Here is an 18,446-nt window from a genome sequence, read left to right on the forward strand (position 1 = left end):
CTATGACTGATCGTTTCTAGAGCAAGTGATAAAGAACTTGATGGTTGGTACCCGAGATCCCAAATTCGAATCATAGTTGATTCACATATCTAGCTAAGTTTATTTTTTAATGAAATAAAACGAACCAGATAGCGTGCCATCTATCTCTGTAAAAAAAAAAAAAAAATAATAATAATAATAATATCTGATCCCTACGAAGCCATAATTAATGTAGAGAGAGAAAGAGAGAGAGAGAGGCTAATTATTATTGTAAAATATTATCACCTCGAAATGCATGGTTTTTATCTTTCTGCTGCTACTGCAACTAGCAGTTTTTTTTTTTTTTTTTTTTTTTTTTTTTTTTTTTTTTTTCTCTTTTTGCTTCTTGTCATTATTGGAGCTTGTAATGCAATAATGCCAGAAATAATCGTAGTAAACAAGAACNCCCTCTTTTTTTTTTTACCAATTATTGTTGTCCTCGAGTTTTTTTTACTTTTACTTTAAATTGTGACTTATCCTTAAGTTAATTTTTACAGTTTTTAAAATATTTTTTCCCCTTAATTAAAGTCACTTTTTATTTTCTTAACCCCTCTCTCTCTCTCTCTCTCTCTCTCTCTCTCTCTCTCAATTCCCAATTCAACTGGGTTGGCTTTAATTTACTTCATGTTGAGTGCTTCTCTTTTTTGAGTATCTTACAAAGAATTCTATTTATATATATATATTGGCCTGATATATAATACAAAAAATCATAATTACTTTATATAAGAGGTTCCAATCACTAAATATAGATTACCAACGTATCAACAACCGAGCATGCATTAATTATCTACTATCTCGTGCAAAGTTTTCGTTTTTTTTAATTAAATTATTTGCACGCACTCAATTAATTATTTGATCAAGAGATTAATTAATAACAAATAATTAATGTTAAAGAAATTAATCCTGTATACGAGGTTGTAGACAATGCGCCGCTCCATCTAAGCAGTGGCAGCAGCATTTCACGATTTCGGAGGCCCTGCACGCACAGCGTTTGGCAACGGTACCGATCGTCTTTGTCGGTGCCAATCGACACCGCCAAAAGCGCTTTTGTTCTCGAACGCCAGCGACATTCACTATTTGTTTCAAAAATTAATTTCATACAGTTTCCTGTAAATATATTGAATAATAAATATATCTTTACAAAATTTAACTTTTTATATTTATTCATACACAAGTCCAGTAATATTCATATTTCTTCCTCTGATTTATTACCGTTAGAATACTGTTTATTTTTTAACATAATAAATGAAATGATAATTTTATCATTACAAATATGTCCCTTCAAAAACTTCAAGTGTTAGAAATGTTGTTCCAAAAACCTCTCGCTGTTATCTTCTTCCTTTTTATCATCACAAATAATATAAGAGAAATAAAAATGTCAATTTATCTTATTTACTAACCAGAGTTAACTATATTTTTTAACTGATTCTCACAGTAGGGATATATATATATTTAAAAATGTTATCTTCTTCCTTTTTATCATAACAAATAATATAAGAGAAATAAAAATGCCAATTTATCTTATTTACTAACCAGAGTTAACTATATTTTTTTAACTGATTCTCATAGTAGGGATATATATATTTAAAAATGTTACGATTTTTGTAGGAATAAATATGAAAAATTAAGCTTTGTAGAAATATATTTACTCTTTAATATGTTTAAAGAGAGCTGTACAATTAATCCTTATTTTAAACATACTACAAATATACTATCAATGCATGGTACGTACGTCGACCAACACATTCCCACCATGCAACCATATATAAATAACTCTCTAAGCATACATTAATCTTAATTAGTTTATGTTTATCTAACTCCAACGTTTAGCGTTAATATCTTATTATATTATAGGCAATATTAATTAGTTTTATATATATATATATATATATATATATATATATATATATATATATATATATATATATATATATATATATATGCTTGGAATAAATATTAGTAACTTATTTCCCCGAGCAAATGTTCCGTGGCTTTTGAGCGCGCCATGAGATTGAGCTCCATTGAGCCTACATTGGTTTGAAGGACTATGATAGGTACTTAATGTGGCTCATGTCGGGACCCGAATCAAGTGATCGAGTTCGAGTTCGAGTTCGTGTTCGTGTTCTGCGTTTTGTGTTATCTATATGTACGTACCTTTCTAAGTTGGCATGTACTATTGCCATTGTCATATATTTTCACTCAACCACATCGCATCAACTCCTCAGAAATAAAGTCAATTGGGCATATATGCATCCATGTTCACACGCGAAAGGGTGATTCAAATCATTATAATTATCCAAAAAAAAAAGAAAAAAGAGGAAAATTTTGCTGGGGCTTAATTACGTACGTGCCATCATTTGCATGATCAACTTTGCATATGTATCAACATCTCCGACGCTTCACTTTGTAATCGTAATTTGTTCCAAACCCTTTCGTTAGTCGTAGAAAATAAACAGTGTTGATCAAAAATATTATTCATCAATTGCACATAAATTGTTTAAATGTTCTGATTACATCAAACCATTTATATTTTAATTCTTGTACATTTATACTTCTTTTTTTTTTCTCTCGCTTGTAGATATGCAATAAAACAAAAACAATTGGACCACCAATATATATATATATATATATAATAAGGTGAGAGAAAAAATAATTAATTGTACCATTGAGGTGGTGTTTATAACATGGTGTCTCCCATTGAGCATCCAAAGCGGTGTTGTGGGGTTTGTCGAATGAGCGTGGATGATAACGACGTGACAAAGCGATTCAAAAATTTAATTTAATTAATTAATTAATTAATGTGATTTTTTTTGTTACAAAAATGAAAGATTTTTTAAAAAAAGGACAGGTCGGTTTGCTTGTGTTTGTTTATTTCACACAAGTGTACGTAGAGGAACAGCGTGAACTTTTATGGTAAATATTTATTTTTATATGTTTTTATCATAATTTTATTTTTTGCCGAAACTAAAATTTTTAAAAATACAAGCCAAGATCAATACGGAGAGAAAAAAAAAAGAAAGAAAAAACAATAAAATTTTAATACATCTCTCACACCTTCAAATAGTTGAACTATAAAATTTTACTTCGACATCTGTACAAGCAAATAACTGAAGAAAAATAATTTTTATCTTGACTCTAGTTCCTTCGAAAGTCTATTTCAATTTGAACTGTATCTCCGTGAAAACAAAAAAGCGGATATTATCGCTATGAATCAATGGCTTATTAGATAAGGCAAAAAAGTAAATGTAAATTCGCAATTTTACTTTGTTTGGGTCCCCCACTCCCATGCAGGATCAAGTGGAGAAACGTACGGCAACTGTTTTGGATCCCCTGTCTCTGCACACCACCTTGACCATTTGGTGTTGGTCCCCCTCTCTGCACAAGTGGGCTCTGGTCACTGCAACAGCAAATATTTTAATTGAAAGTTATTTTTAACCTGAAATTCACTTACGGTCAAATAAATGGTTCCCTTACTATTTAGTAATAAGATATGAAGAGACGATAAAACTAGTGGAGAATAGGGGTGGAAACGAGCCGAACACGGGCGAGCTGTGGTCAGCTCGTGTTTAGCTCGTTTATTAATCGAGCCGAACACGAGCTGGCTCATGAGCTGGCTAATGAACAATAAATTAAAAAAGATTAGATTAAATATATATATATATATATATATATATATAAAATAAATTTATAAAATCTTATTCATTAGACTTTTATTTAATAGTTGAAACTTGAGTTGGACTGGGCTACTATTAGTAGCAAAATTTCATTGTTGCTACCAGTTTTTTAGCCTTTGGATCAACTCTTTTTATTATTTCTAACCATTGAATTAAATACTATAACCCAGTGGAGACCACTCAACTAGGGATGTCAATGGGTATGGATACCCGAAATTTTATCCGAACCCGAACCCGAATGAAACGGATATATCCGATGGATATGGATATGGATTTGGATATGGATATAAAAAATAAAAACCCGACGGATATGGATTCGGATATGGATTTTGATTGTATCCGACCCGAACCCGAACCCGACCCGAACCCGAATTTATTTTGTATTATATAGATATGGATATATAAAAATTTGATGTTATATTTGAATTTGTATTTTAAAATTTTTAATTTAATATAATATATTTTGAAATATTGAAAAAAGAAATAATTATTTCGGGTTCAAATTTTCGGGTTCGGGTTCCGGTTCGGGTTTCGGATTTTTGGTCGGGTTCGGGTTTGGATATGGATTTTTAAAATCGTCGGGTTCGGGTCGGGTCTCGGGTTTGGAGTCGGGTTCGGGTTCGGGTTTTTAAAAATCCGCCCCGAATCCGACCCGTTGACATCTCTACACTCAACCTTACAATTTTCATCCAAGGGTTAAAAACTTGATAGTAAAGAGCGTTTTACTATTAATAGTATTCCAGCCTAATTCTTGAACGATTACATATAAATGAGTCTTTTTATAATTAAGCTCGCATTTATATTTTTATTTTGCTAAAATGTAAATAATAAAAATATATATTATATATAATTATTTATTTATATATAAAAATATAAATTAAATAAATTATATAAATATAAAATATATGTATTCGAGCTATTATTGAGCCGAACACGAGCGAGCTGACCCCAGCTCGTGTTCAGCTCGTTTATTAGACGAGCTGAAAAATCCAGCTCGTGTTCGGCTCGTTTACTAAACGAGCGAACCGATCTCCAGCTCATTTCGAGCCGAACACGAGCTGGCTCGCAAACAGCGAGCTGGATTGCCACCCCTAGTGGAGACATATGAGTTTTTTTGTAGAATAAAATTGAATAATTTTAACAAATACGTACGTGGTTGCAGAACTAGCATTGTTTAAACTTTTTTGCGTAGAAAAGTAGTTTGTTATTTAGCGGAACTCCTTTCTCTCTCTCACATGATTTTGTTATTACTTAATGCTTAATTTATTCAAAATTGTGTAGTATATCTAAGACGCGGACTCCAAATTAATTACATAGTATTGAGTAGAGGGTGTTTTTTTTCAATAAAAAAGAGAGCGAGATTATAGGCGAAAATCAATTCAGGAGAAAATTTGATATCTATGGCAACTCACGCGACAAAAGAATAAATTTTTAATAAACTAAATTAATATTAAATATTGTAGAAGAACCACTACATTAAGTAAAAGTAAAATATTAGAGCACTATTGCTGCGACGCCCCAGTAGTTGTACATCGGGTGAAAAAAGAGTTATATTAAGAATATAAAAATCAGATACTTTAATACTAACGGTTAGGTTTAAACATTTTCGGCTAGTTATTTTGGTTTTACTAGTTATTAGTGTTAGCGGGATGAGCCGATATATTTGGTATCAGAGATGAATTTCGCTTCACCTAAAGAGGACGTCACGATCTAAAAATTATAATTGAGAATATAAGTATTTGGAGACTCTAATAATAATGACAAGATTTAAATATTTTGGGCCAATAATATGCGTCTAACGAGTTATTAATGTTCCTAGGCCGGGTCGGATCTTACTGGGCCGACCTGGATCTTACTGGGCCGATCACAGCTCACTTGGGCCCCCATGTTGTACGGACGAGGCTCCGCAATATTGGGTTGATCTCGGCACTCGTGGGTGGCTAGGCGCCGAATCAGTAATCGACGTTTTTTTTTAAAAAAAAAAAATTTCCTTTGAAACTCGGCAATTCGAGGGAATCGAGCTCTCGGATCATGAATTCGTGTACCCGGCCCATAGAGTTGAATTACGGCCCAACTCTTGGCCCATCACTCTTTCTCACCTACGTGGCAACACGTGGTTGGCGACCTATTTTTGATTTACGACTCTATACACCATAACCAACAAAGAATGTTTTTTTTTTTTTTTTTTTTTTCATAAGCCAAGTAGCACGTTTTTTTTATAAATAAATAAATAGGAAAAGGAACGATAAATAAATAAATAAATAAATAAATAAANACTCTTGGCCCATCACTCTTTCTCACCTACGTGGCAACACGTGGTTGGCGACCTATTTTTGATTTACGACTCTATACACCATAACCAACAAAGAAAGTTTTTTTTTTTTTTTTTTTTTTTTTCATAAGTTTTTCAATTTTTTTTTATAAATAAATAAATAGGAGAAGGAACGATAAATAAATAAATAAATAAATAAATAAATAGCTTATGCTAAACAGTGTATAAGTGGAGGGTTCCCACGTTTGGACACATGGCAAGGGCATGTGCGTACTGAATTAATTCCCATCATCATGATCCATCAATGCGTGATGGCTTTTTCTTTTTAAGAAGTCGGCAAGAGCACGGTGGGATGTCAACCAAAGTCGGCGCCGAAAATGGCCCTCCACTCAACTAATTATTAATTAGTTAATCTCATGTGCCCGTGGTTAGTGCGCCAATAGTTTTAAGCACTTAGTTTAATAAATTACCAACAAAATTAAGAAATTTGGACATATTTTGAATTAGACATAAATTATCTGAAGCCAAAGTCAACTCCTCAATCGCACTTATTAGTGAGAGGAGCACTGTAGAGACAGTGACATCACTCATAATTATACCTTTTTTTTTTTAGTATTATATACCATCTCATTGTTGATATAAATAATAATTTTAGTATTTATTTGTCGCAGTTTCTGCTATTAAATTCAACTGCAAAAGTCTCTGTATAGACTGAAAATTCTAAACAATTTTATTTTTTAATTTTAAAAATTATATTTTGTTTAAAAGAGAAGCAATTTTCTTAAAAATATTATTAAATTTAATAATATTTTATCAAATTGTAGTGCGCCCTATAATCCTCCACTAGAGAGCCCTTATTCTTTATGAATTAAGTGTGACCATATTAAGAAACCAATTAATTTTTTTAGACTAAATTATAAAAATTTTCTGTAAATATTTATTTTTTAAATTTTTTTCTTTACATTCAAAAATTCATATTTTATCTTTTTAAAATTTTGAAAATATTTTTAAAAAATATGACGTTAACGGTGAGGACAAAATAACCAAATTATTTTTATCTTTTCTATAAAAAAAATTTTTTTACTATATTTTTGTTATTTTGAAAGGGTATTTTTGATATAAAATATAAGAAATGAATATAATAGTAATGAAAACAAAACTGAGTGGGACTAAATATAATAATTTAAAATATTGAGGGGATATAATATGGACTTTTAAAAGTTAGACAAAAAAAGAAAGTATTTATAAAAAAAATTTATATAATTTAGTTTTTTTATTTTTTTTAAAAAAAAACAAAACAAAAGGGAAGTGGAGCACACAGAGTAGCAGTGTGCGCCAAACACGAAAAGCTTCGGTAAAAAGCCCTTATCGTCTTCTTCCTCCTCTAAAAGCCTCTGCTTCAGCTTCTGCTTCTGCTTCTCGAAGAAGCTTCGTGCACCAGCCATGAGCTCCGCCGCGCCGCAGCTCCCCGCGGCCGTAAATGGTGGCTCCCAAAAGCTCCGATTTCGCCAAACCGGCCTCAGTCGACTCTCCCCGCCGTCCACTCTCTCCCCTGCTCTCCCGCGGAAGCGCTTTTCCACGAAGTTGGCATCTTTGCATCTCCAATTTCTCACCTTGTTTTTTCCCCAGTTTTCTCCTCGCTGGTGACGAATCCTCTTCATTTGAGCAATACCCATCTCGTTAATTTTGTTCTAGAGTCTTATTTTAGCTAGATGTTGTTGCGGAACGAATTGGTAGAGAATCGAATTAAATGCTATTTCTTTGGAGTACCCAATTGTTATCTAATGCGAATTCGTGAAGAACTGGTTCGAATTGTAGCTTTGTACTAAAAAAGCTTGGATTTTTACTTCATAGATCTTTTTTCCCCCCTCTTTTTCTGGCTCTACGATCCGCCTTTATCTCTAATTTATGTTTTGAATTGCGTTTTGATGCACTAGTGTTCAACAGAAACCGCAAAAATGATTTTTTTTTTTTGTTTTTTTTTGTTTGTACTCTTAAGTGATAGGATATTAGTGATTACTCGAACAAATCCCCTCACATGTTAAGAGAAAAGGGATTAATATTGTTCATCGTGATTTTAATCTCTATGCAGATGCCAGTCGACAAGTGTTGAGAAGCCTAGAACAAAAAGGAATCTTTTAGACAATGCAAGCAACCTTCTTACCAATCTATTGAGTGGGGGTAGCATCGGATCGATGCCGATTGCCGAAGGTGCTGTTTCCGATCTGTTCGGCCGCCCTCTTTTCTTCTCACTCTATGATTGGTTTATTGAGGTGCTCGCTCTTTCCGTCTTCTTACTCGCATTGTGCCGCTACTGCGATTCGGCTTTTACGCAAGACTTGTTTAATCTGGCTAAAAGTTGTTCAATTATAACCTTTGTCGTTACGCTGTAAACTTCTTCAATTCTTTCAGTCGATCTTAGTTGAATCTTGGAGGCACATTCTCAATATGCTGGTGTGATTGTCGGACAAGATGTCTACTCTACATTTCTGATCTAGTTTTGCTCTATTCTTGCAGCATGGTTCTGTTTATAAGCTTGCGTTTGGACCGAAATCATTTGTTGTCGTGTCTGATCCCATTGTGGCGAGACATATCCTTCGAGAAAATGCATTTGCTTACGACAAGGTCGGTCCGCATATCCTTGCTGTTGTAGTTAGTTGCCGTTGTTAATTGGTGCTATTCCTGTTCTTTCGCTAGGGAGTTCTTGCTGAAATTCTAGAACCAATAATGGGAAAAGGACTTATACCTGCTGACCTTGATACGTGGAAAGTGAGGAGAAAAGGTCAGTAAGCTGTGGAATTTGTATATATTCCTTTAACATCTTATAATTATTTTGTAATATATGGTACAGAATTACTTGGTTACACGGCTTCAAGTATAGACCCTCTCTTATGCATTCTCCTTTCGGTGTATTTATTGATGCTGTTGTTATCATTATTATGAGAATTTTGTGTGATCTGATGAGTGCATACGATGATATTAATCGAACATACATTTTTTGGTGTTGTATGCAATATATCCTGCTGCGAACGTGAATAAGGTTTATTTATGAAGATTTGAGTATCAAATGGAAAATGATGTAAGCATGTTCTGGTTGATCCTTCTCAGTACTAATCGACTCATCTATTTTGGTGCATTGCAGTTATTACTCCCGGTTTTCATTCTCTATTCCTGGAAACTATGGTTAGAACATTTACTAAATGTTCGGAGAGATCAATATTGAAGTTTGAGGAACTCATTGAAAGAGAGAACCACGATAAGAAAGCAATAGAGTTAGACCTCGAAGCCGAATTTTCAAATTTGGCTCTCGACATAATTGGCTTGGGTGTGTTCAACTATGACTTTGGTTCCGTTACAAAGGAATCTCCTGTGATCAAGGTGAAAACTGAATTCAAAAATGTTTGGAGAACCCCTTGATGAGAAGCTTGTTTCAAATAGATTGAGTTATTTCGGCTACTTGAACTCGGGATTCAGTTCAATCAATGGCTTCATTAACTACTGGGTAGTTACATGCTAGCGGATCCGCAGTTTTATATGTTGAAATTGGGTAGAGCCATTAAATCTAACAAAAATCATTATGACACTTAGGACATCTATATTCAACTAACAGAAATAATTCATAGCAAAACAAGTCAAGGGGTTTCTGAAGATTTTTACATAAATTTAAAGTAAATTCTATTTCTTTTTATGATCTTTCTATGATGTGATGAAGGAATTTTTAACTTGCAACCCTGTCTCTCAAGACAGGCCGTATATGGAACACTCTTCGAAGCTGAGCATAGATCGACTTTTTACATTCCTTACTGGAATCTTCCTTTAGCAAGATGGATAGTTCCAAGACAACGCAAGTTCCAAAATGATCTCAAAGTCATTAATGATTGCCTTGATGAGCTAATTAAAAATGCAAAAGAGACGAGGCAGGTAGCATGCTAATTCGTAAACTTTTGCCAATTTGTTTGTCTGTAGCCTTTTGAATCATATTTAAGAAATTTAGAAGAATAATGGATCCTAAGAGGCTTATAGTGATAATTATAAATTTTCCAAGATTCTAGCTATTAACTGGGGAGGGTGAAAGGGATCAAATTGTAGAATATGTAACTAAAATTCCTGTAGTTGCTTACATATATTCTAGTCTATTTAAATACCTGGTTGTTGCAGGAAGATGATGTTGAAAAACTTCAACAGAGAGACTACTCAACCCTGAAGGTTGGTTAGTTTTTCTCCGTTTAATAATGTCTCTCTCTAGATTTTTCAGATGAAAATTGTTGCCTCAGGGACAGTATGAGAAGTTTTTGGGAAATCTAGTTGAATTTGGTGCTGTTGCATGTCTAAGTTTGCAGGATGTTAGTCTACTTCGGTTTCTTGTTGATATGCGAGGTGCTGACGTCGATGATCGCCAGGTAAATTTGTTTCAATGCTGTACTATATTGATGATTAAAAGAGAGAAATTTTTACATGTACCCCTTAAAAAAGTTATCAAATTGCATGTTTTCCCCCGTGAAATCTGAAATTTCATGTCTGCCCTTCATAAACTTAATTTCTTACATATTACAAAAACACCCCTACAAAAAAAAAAAAAAAAAAAAACTTTGCTAATAAGAAACCAATTTCCTCTGGCAGTCGCCATGCTCCCCCCAACTTAAGGTTATATTTGCAAGAAACTGCACCTTCAAAGGGTATATAAATATAAATAGATGATTTTGCAAGGACATATGCATCAAATCCCCTAAAGAATTTTATCACATCAAATTTGTACAATTTTATTGTATTTTGCACATTTCTCTAGTAGCTGTTAACAAAAAATTATGATAAACAGCTTAGGGATGATCTCATGACAATGCTTATTGCGGGACATGAAACAACTGCTGCTGTTCTAACATGGGCTACTTTTCTACTTGCCCAGGTACACTATTTTCACACAATCAATCTGCAATTCCTAGCTTTTATTGCAGCTTCTTAAAGTTAAATAGGTTGTATCTATATGCATGAATAATTTGAATTTACGTCATGCAGAACCCAGCAAAGATGAGAAAAGCTCAGGAAGAGATTGATTCTGTAATTGGTGGGGAGGGAATAACTGCCGAGTCCCTCAAAAAGTTGGAGTAGGTTATCAATCTTTTTCAACCTAATTCTCTTAAATTAACGAAGCAATAGTACTTATTCTCTTCCATCATAAATATTTCAGCTCTAATTGCCATTTTAGTAACAAACTTGGAAATTTTTGTTGTCTTATAATGTGTTGAAACCTTTTGAGATGCTCACATCTCAAGCCATCGTTTCGTATCTTGTACCAGTTGATCTGTGTTATCCTTGGCAATTGTTATGGTCAAGGAGATGAGCACATAAATGAGGATTATGGTTTTCCGTGCATGTGTACACCAGCAAATGTGTGAAACGGCACGAATGCCAAAGTCAGTATTTGCACACATGCCTCTGGAGACCATATTTACTGACATTTCATACCCCTGCTAGGTGTATATATTGGCAAAAAAGCATTTTTACTAGACGCCGCCAGCAGGGGTGCACGAAAAACGGTGCGCAAAAATGCTAACTTTGCATGGCAGTGTTGCGATTTCAGGGTTTAACATTGCAGAAATCTTAAGAATGACTTCAGGAACGAACTCACTGATTATTTTAATCTGTCATGTAATGTAATAACTACTTGTGAAATGATTTTCTTTTTCCAGCTATATACGACTTGTCATTGTCGAAGCCCTTCGGTTATACCCCCAGCCACCTCTACTAATTCGGCGTGCTCTCAAACCAGATAAATTGCCGGGTATATTCTTCTTTTACCAATTATATGAATTACTTTGTTTGTTGTTTGGTGATTAGGGATTTTTTTTCGGTTTCTATCTCCTTGTTTAAATGTATTTGTACTTCCGAAGTGAATCTTTTTTGCGGAATCAGAGAAGCACCGATTTCTTTCTCCTTTATGTTGACTTGACAATGAATTTTTTTTTTTTTTCCTTTCTCATTCAGGAGGATACAACGGCAATAAAGAAGGATATGAAATACCTAGGGGAACAGATATATTTGTTTCGGTTAGTCGAGTATCATCTTACAGAAATATTTGGTTATATTCTTGCAGAAGCTCTCACTTTCCATGTTTCCTTGATGTATACATTCACGAAAGAGACCATAATGCTATAGGTATACAACCTTCATAGATCACCGTACTTTTGGGACTGGCCGAATGAATTTGAACCGGAGAGGTTCTTAGTTCCGAAAGGAAACGAAGATATCGAAGGATGGGCAGGTTTCGATCCGAGCCGAAGCCCCGGAGCAATGTACCCCAACGAGGTTAATACGAACCTCCTCCCTTGTGGTTTAGCTCTAGCAGCTTCGAATTTCTAACTGATGTGGCAAATTTAATACATGATCAGATAATTTCCGATTTCGCGTTTCTGCCGTTTGGTGGGGGGCCGCGCAAGTGTGTTGGCGACCAGTTTGCGCTCCTCGAATCGACGGTAGCGTTGGCAATGCTTTTACAGAAGTTTGATGTTGAGTTGAGGGGATCGCCGGACGAGGTGGAGCTGGTTACAGGTGCAACAATGCATACAAAGAGCGGCTTGTGGTGCCGGCTAAAGAAAAGATCTTGAACGAACAAAGATAAAGATAATGTGCACTTTCGATCAATGTTTTGTAATCATTCTGTGACTTCTCACAATTGTAATATGAGAAACTTGTAGAGAAATTTTCGTCGAAGTGCGCTGAGGATAAAAATTGATGAATCAGTTTTAATAATGGTATCTGGTTTATATCTTGCATTTTTTCCTCTTAGAAAGGTCTAGGTTTGAAGAGGATCTTTTTTATTTTTTTTCTTCCCCCTTTAAAGTTGTATAACTAGAAAAGACCCAAACGATGAAAAAAGCCACAAAAAATGGAGTAAAAAAAAAGAAGCCTTGAATGGCCTAAATGAAATATTATATAGCAGAATAACAAAGTGCAATCTCAGCTACAAAAAGGCAAAGTACTCCAATGATTAACTCCAAAATCACAAAGTGAAAAACATCTGATTTAAGCTGCAAAGTCTTATGGCTGAAAGGAAAATTCAGAGACTTAATCAACTCTAAAACTCAAAATGAGAAAAACGATTCTGGCTGCGTCGCGGGCCTCAAGCTGCGGTGAAAGCCTTCTTCCCGCCGCCACCTGTTGATCCGGCAGGAATGACTTTCAAGACATTGAACCTCACAGTCTTCGACAACGGCCTGAAATGTAAGTAGAAAGACAACCAGATAAGCAATTGTTCCATAGACCCTACTACACTCTTATGCATAGTGTTAACAAAATTTAGCGTTGCGCCTGTTACGCAAAGCATCAGCAGCTTCTCTACTCAGAAAGCAGCAGTCAAGCATCTGGCAGACAAAAGTATGAAGCTTTGACTACACAGGATCTCCGCGAAAGCAACTTGAGCTTCTTTGAAGAGCAGGTCCAAATACTACTAATTAGGGCTACCAAGGGATTACCTAGGACGAAAAACGAGCAACACGACTCACCTGCATTGACCGATAATCACGTGATCGCCTTCCTTCACACGGAAGCAGGGGGATATGTGTGCCGGAATGTTGGAATGCCTTTTCTCGTACCTGCAATGAAAAGAAGATATTCCTCTTCATTTTCAAGCTGCAAGTTGAATAAAATGGTGAGGAAGAATAAATAAAATTTCCAGGTGTTGACTCGCCTTTGATACTTCTTCACGAAATGGAGGTAGTTTCTGCGAACGATAATAGTTCTGTTCATCTTGGCGCTATGGCATGTTCCAGCTAAAATGCGGCCTCTAATGGAAACAGTCCCAGTGAATGGGCATTTCTTGTCAATATATGTACCTACATTGAAAAGAAGTTCAGGATTACATGGAAGTGCGGATGATTCTACAACTATATGTTTATTAACAAACTATGAACAGCAATTAGAAGACGGCATAAGCACAAACAACTCTTCGTCAGGCAAAGCAAAAACTTCACAAAGAACTTAACACAATAATTGTAGAAGCATAACTATTCAAATGAGATATACTTACACATATCTCATTCATTCTGTAATGGTAATTTGTGCTAGTAAAGTACGGTCACAAAAACATTATGAGTGAAGGGAATTTATTCACTAATAAATTAGATCGAAGCACATCAAGAAGGCCAAAAGGAAGTGCAGAGAACTAATAATGATATCGAGTGGTATAGCGTGATAATACCTTCAATTGCTTCCCTGGGTGTCTTAAATCCCAAGCCAATGCTCTTCCAGAAGCGGTTCCCACCCTTACCGGGCCTCTTCCCCTTCCCAGACTTCTTGGAGCTGTAGCAACGCGTGCCATTGTCAAACAAACATAGTCCCGGATAAATTAACAAAAATATATGTAGACATAAACAAAATTCTTACCAAAGGAAAACCTTTGGCTGCTTGAGGAAAGCTTTCTCCGTCTGCAAGAAAAGAAAATGCAAGCATAAGAATTATGGAAAAACTGCGGGTCCTAAATATGTTCTTCACGGACAATTGGACATATCAGATGAGGGGTCGTAGAAGAACAAAACATTTAATAAATAGGAGAACTTGTTTCTTGTGCAACAGGGAATTGACCATCAGAGTTTACAAGTAAATGAAGGAAATAGAATAAAAACAGATTAAAGACTATAAATTTGATTCAGAAGTACAAAGACCCAATAAATGCAGGTAAGAACATCATACAGATTCGGTGTAAAGTTAAAAAAAAAAAGGGACATATATTTTGATCTAAAATCACATATGGCGTAATACCAAGTGGATTAGCAATATATCAATCCACCAAATCGTAATGCCCTCAGCTAGAAAAGGATATACTTCCACTTCCCTAAACACAATTAGAAGCTAGATTACATTGTATACAAATCAGAAAATTCATTTTATTCTTAGTAATACTACAAAAGTTCCAATTTTTACAGCTAATAAAGCAATCATACGAAAACTCACTTGAGATCGAATGGTGTTACCTAGAAGGTTACATTATCCGAAAAGATCTAATGATACTAAGGATATGATTCGGCTCCGTTACTCGTTCTCCATGCGAAAGCAAACGTAACAGATCGACGAAAAGCTAGGCTTTAGATACGTGGAACGAGAGGGAGAGAGGACGAAGGAGCTCACCTGTTCCGCCATTGTTGATGGGGGGAGAGGGAGAGGGAGAGAGAGAGGGGCAAAGGGTGAGGTGCGGCGGGGTTAAGGAGAGAAAAGTGCAAGGGGGAAAACCCTAATTTTTATAGCGAGCGCTTTCGCTCGGAGTGTTATCATAAGAGGCGCACGGAGTCGGAGTTAGGGTTTTACGTTAGCGGGCTTAACCTAATGGGCCTCCAAATTAGCGTAAACGGGCCCATATAATGATTTGGGCTAGCCGAGTACCAACAAAAGGAGACTCTATCATCCACCGTTCATCTGTTGGGCTGTACGGATCTTAAAGCCACGTGAACGGTCGATTGCAGTGTCTCACGTGAACGGTGGATTGCAGTGTCTCACGTTAAAGACCGTCCCACCAAAAGGTACCGCTCCCCAAGGATGAGACCCACCTCCCTCTCTCTCTCTCTCTCTCTCTCTCTCTCTCTCTCAAGAGGCGAAGAAGAAGAAGAACGGGGTTTCCACCATTTCTCTCTCCCTCTGTCTCTACGCCACAAGGGAAATGGTGGGCGCGGTAGCGCCATGGATCTCCAATACCCTCTCGGCCTCGTCTCTTCCCCCTTCTTCTTCTTCTTCTTCTTCATATTCTTCTTCTTCTTTCGTGTCGAATTCGAGGAATTCGATCGCTTTGTTCCCCGATCTTCCTCCAGCGAGTAGAATCTTCGTCCGGAGTAAGCGATTAACCTTTTTTCCGGCTTAATTTTTTTTTTTTTGGCAGCACATTAGCTCCTTTTCAATCCCAATTTATTTGATTTGAATCTTATGTATTCCATGGTTTTGTATAGATTTCTCAAAGACTCAGATTCTCACATTTTAGTCTCTTCCTCATACGATCGCCCTCTAAACGCTGCTCTTAAGTTGAAAATTTGGTTTCTGCTGTAGAATTAGGATTGATTTTGCAAAATTTTAGTCCATGAAATTTGACGCTGACTCTAATTTGGTCGGAGTCTTACTGAGTTTGGATTGGAACAATTTAGTCCTCAAAGTTTGACATAGATTTCACTTTCGTCCATGAAGATTGACCTTGATTTCAATTTCGTCGTCAAAATTTCAACTTTACCAAGCAAAAATCTAATGCGAGTACTATGAAGATAAAATTGTTATGAATGAAGCTATGAGGGGGCGTAAATTGACTAAGTCGGATAGTTTGAGCAATGTTTCTTTTTTACTTTCGAAGAAACTGAACCTGGAATACGCCTAAATTGTACTCGTACTGATTCCCGAATATGGCCAATGTTTAAAGCCATGCTTCAACACCAAAAACTGTCAATTGCACAAATTGCAAAGATTACATCATTATTGTGTTTTTTACCTACAGGGTCTCTAATGTTATGTAAATTTTAATGTGCCAATGTACTACAGATATTTCATATTTTACGGGTGAAGCTACTCTCATCAAACTATTCTCGAGGTTTGGCCGGATTGTGGAGGGTGCGTTTTGCTGCTTCATTACTATCATTTAGGGGTTGTGATAATCGTGGCTCAATATAAACCCGCTTTTTTTTTGGCAGTTAAACTCGCTAAACATGAAGATTCGAAGAGGTCGAAGGGTTATGCTTTCATTCAATACGCGTCTCAAGATGATGCCATTTCAGCAATGGAGCAAATGGATCAAAAGGTCCACTTCCCAGAACTTTCCATTTTCTTTCTAATCATTCCAAGCGATCAAATAATATTTACACCTAAACTGCATCCCTATCTCAAAAGTGCGTCCGAGAAATGCATCGTCAACCAACGTATGGTTTTAGTAAGAAAGTTTACATGGCTTGGGTTTACCATTCTTTGATTTCAGGGTTCTTTGGTGAACTCGTTGAACTTCTTAGGTACAGAACGTAGAAAGCCTCCGTGAACTCTAGTGCTGTTTTTCTATGCCACTGCCTTAAAAATTACGGGAACAAACTGATTTCGATCAACCACCTAACCCGAATTTTTATCACTTTTTTGAAACTGCCGTTAGCATGTGATTGTCATCTGACCTGTAAACTTCAGATTGTACCCTTTTTGTGAATACTGAGGTGAATTTAAGGGCGATTTGAGTTATTTAGCTTTTATGTGACTTATGGTTGCGAAGGAAAACTGAAAGAAATCAGCCATAGTCCTCGATTGAAAGAGCAAACTGTCCATTTAAAATTTAGGTGGTTATCTGTAATTGAGCTGAAGTTCCCTTCTACTTATATTGCATTATTCACATGTTGGTACTATAACTTATCTTCTCTTTTGTCGCTTTCGTTTTATCTTTTTACTTCTCTTACAAGCATTAAAAATCAATTGCTCTCCTCTCCTTTTTCTTTTTTCCAGAGAATTGATGGTAGGACGATCTATGCTGAGATTGCGAAGCCAGTGAACAATGGATTTGCTGATTACCCAATTACCTCGGGCCCACCCTCAGGGCGAAATCAGCAACCCAATTGTTTTAAGGATCATTCATATGAGGAAGATGCTGCTTACGCTAGTTGAATGAAGATATATAAATCGCTTCATATTTGTGCTTGATCTGGATCTAAGTTCTGCAATAGAAGCGCAACAGCAACTGCAATGGAGGATTCAACTGCAGTTCAAACTGAAACTGGGGGCCTTAAAAGTTCATTTCAAAGAAAGCAAGGAGAAAAAAATCGAAGTTACTCCGCCTCTAACAAAACCTGCTCTGTGCACATAAATGCCCGCATTGAGGCCTGCGTTTCTTCAATTTTGCTTGGACGAAGAAATTATTTGTAAAAATGTGTTCCAACAGATTTTATTTGTCAACCACTTTGTTCTCTTCCTTTTGTGAGAATGCGATGCTCGAATAATATAATGTTGCTTCTAAGTAGTTACTTAAAACATTATTGAATCACTGTTTTGACCGAAGTCAATTGCATTGGATGATTTAGGCTTCGTTTGGAATTGCAGGGAAATTGTATTACGTGTGGTAAAAAAGTACGTTGAAAAATTATTATATTTGTTTTCGTACGTAATATTGCGTTCCGTATATCGCGATGAGTCGGTTACGATATATTTTTTTTTAGTTTTACCGAAAAACGTAAAAATATATTTCTATATATTTTTATCTTAATTCTATTTTATTTAATAACGTCAGATAGGTCTTAATGCCAATCTAAGTCTTAAACAAATAAGCTTAGATATGCGAAAAATTTACGCGTCAACTATATTTTTCCGATTTTGTGTCGTTTAAAATCCGAGCTCTATTGTGACTATAAAATAAGTTGAAATAAATAAATCATTTTACAGTAAAAAGATAACATGATAAATTTATAATTCTAATAAAACTAGAATCTTTTACTGGGACAATTAAGTTAAAAAAAAGGGGTTACGTGATGATGATACAATGATTATCCACA

At 35.5% G+C, this 18,446-nt stretch overlaps 3 protein-coding genes across 6 annotated transcripts; 2 read left to right on the forward strand and 1 right to left on the reverse strand.

Moving 5' to 3' along the window:
• LOC109720187 (cytochrome P450 97B2, chloroplastic) lies at nt 7,273–12,734 on the forward strand. Of its 3 annotated transcripts, none has more exons than XM_020247103.1 (14): nt 7,274–7,547; nt 8,057–8,237; nt 8,482–8,589; nt 8,662–8,746; nt 9,107–9,342; nt 9,712–9,885; nt 10,123–10,170; nt 10,305–10,364; nt 10,781–10,867; nt 10,978–11,066; nt 11,652–11,743; nt 11,947–12,008; nt 12,118–12,267; nt 12,351–12,734. In XM_020247103.1, the coding sequence occupies exons 1-14, from the start codon at nt 7,408–7,410 to the stop codon at nt 12,564–12,566; spliced, it is 1,728 nt and encodes a 575-aa protein (XP_020102692.1). In that variant the 5' UTR covers nt 7,274–7,407; the 3' UTR covers nt 12,567–12,734. The 3 variants fall into 3 exon arrangements, with proteins under 3 accessions (XP_020102693.1, XP_020102692.1, XP_020102694.1); XM_020247105.1 differs by having other exon boundaries at nt 7,501–7,607; XM_020247104.1 differs by lacking the exon at nt 9,712–9,885 and having other exon boundaries at nt 7,273–7,547.
• LOC109720191 (40S ribosomal protein S11-like) lies at nt 12,854–15,225 on the reverse strand. Its single transcript, XM_020247109.1, has 6 exons — nt 15,085–15,225; nt 14,344–14,384; nt 14,159–14,259; nt 13,649–13,793; nt 13,464–13,553; nt 12,854–13,175 (listed from the first exon to the last, which is right to left on the reverse strand). Exons 1-6 carry the CDS (start codon nt 15,094–15,096, stop codon nt 13,082–13,084), a joined length of 483 nt encoding a protein of 160 aa, XP_020102698.1. The 5' UTR covers nt 15,097–15,225; the 3' UTR covers nt 12,854–13,081.
• LOC109720189 (zinc finger CCHC-type and RNA-binding motif-containing protein 1) lies at nt 15,543–17,970 on the forward strand. Of its 2 annotated transcripts, XM_020247107.1 has the most exons (4): nt 15,543–15,779; nt 16,471–16,539; nt 16,620–16,726; nt 17,407–17,970. In XM_020247107.1, the coding sequence occupies exons 1-4, from the start codon at nt 15,611–15,613 to the stop codon at nt 17,563–17,565; spliced, it is 504 nt and encodes a 167-aa protein (XP_020102696.1). In that variant the 5' UTR covers nt 15,543–15,610; the 3' UTR covers nt 17,566–17,970. The 2 variants fall into 2 exon arrangements, with proteins under 2 accessions (XP_020102696.1, XP_020102697.1); XM_020247108.1 differs by lacking the exon at nt 16,471–16,539.

This window comes from Ananas comosus, linkage group 14 (assembly GCF_001540865.1).
Source record: "Ananas comosus cultivar F153 linkage group 14, ASM154086v1, whole genome shotgun sequence".
Classification (NCBI taxonomy): domain Eukaryota; kingdom Viridiplantae; phylum Streptophyta; class Magnoliopsida; order Poales; family Bromeliaceae; genus Ananas; species Ananas comosus.

What these genes read in the sequence shown, in the direction of transcription:
- LOC109720187 (XM_020247103.1), top strand. Translation starts at nt 7,408, where the DNA reads ATGAGCTCCGCCGCGCCGCAGCTCCCCGCGGCCGTAAATGGTGGCTCC. An exon ending in AGGAATCTCCTGTGATCAAG is followed by an intron (nt 9,343 to 9,711) that starts GTGAAAACTGAA and finishes CTCTCAAGACAG; the next exon opens with GCCGTATATGGAACACTCTT. An exon ending in GAGTCCCTCAAAAAGTTGGA is followed by an intron (nt 11,067 to 11,651) that starts GTAGGTTATCAA and finishes TTCTTTTTCCAG; the next exon opens with CTATATACGACTTGTCATTG.
- LOC109720191 (XM_020247109.1), bottom strand. An exon ending in ACCCAGGGAAGCAATTGAAG is followed by an intron (nt 13,794 to 14,158) that starts GTATTATCACGC and finishes TTTTCAATGTAG; the next exon opens with GTACATATATTGACAAGAAA. An exon ending in GTGATTATCGGTCAATGCAG is followed by an intron (nt 13,176 to 13,463) that starts GTGAGTCGTGTT and finishes CTTACATTTCAG; the next exon opens with GCCGTTGTCGAAGACTGTGA.
- LOC109720189 (XM_020247107.1), top strand. Translation starts at nt 15,611, where the DNA reads ATGGTGGGCGCGGTAGCGCCATGGATCTCCAATACCCTCTCGGCCTCG. An exon ending in GTTTGGCCGGATTGTGGAGG is followed by an intron (nt 16,540 to 16,619) that starts GTGCGTTTTGCT and finishes TTTTTTTGGCAG; the next exon opens with TTAAACTCGCTAAACATGAA. An exon ending in TGGAGCAAATGGATCAAAAG is followed by an intron (nt 16,727 to 17,406) that starts GTCCACTTCCCA and finishes TCTTTTTTCCAG; the next exon opens with AGAATTGATGGTAGGACGAT.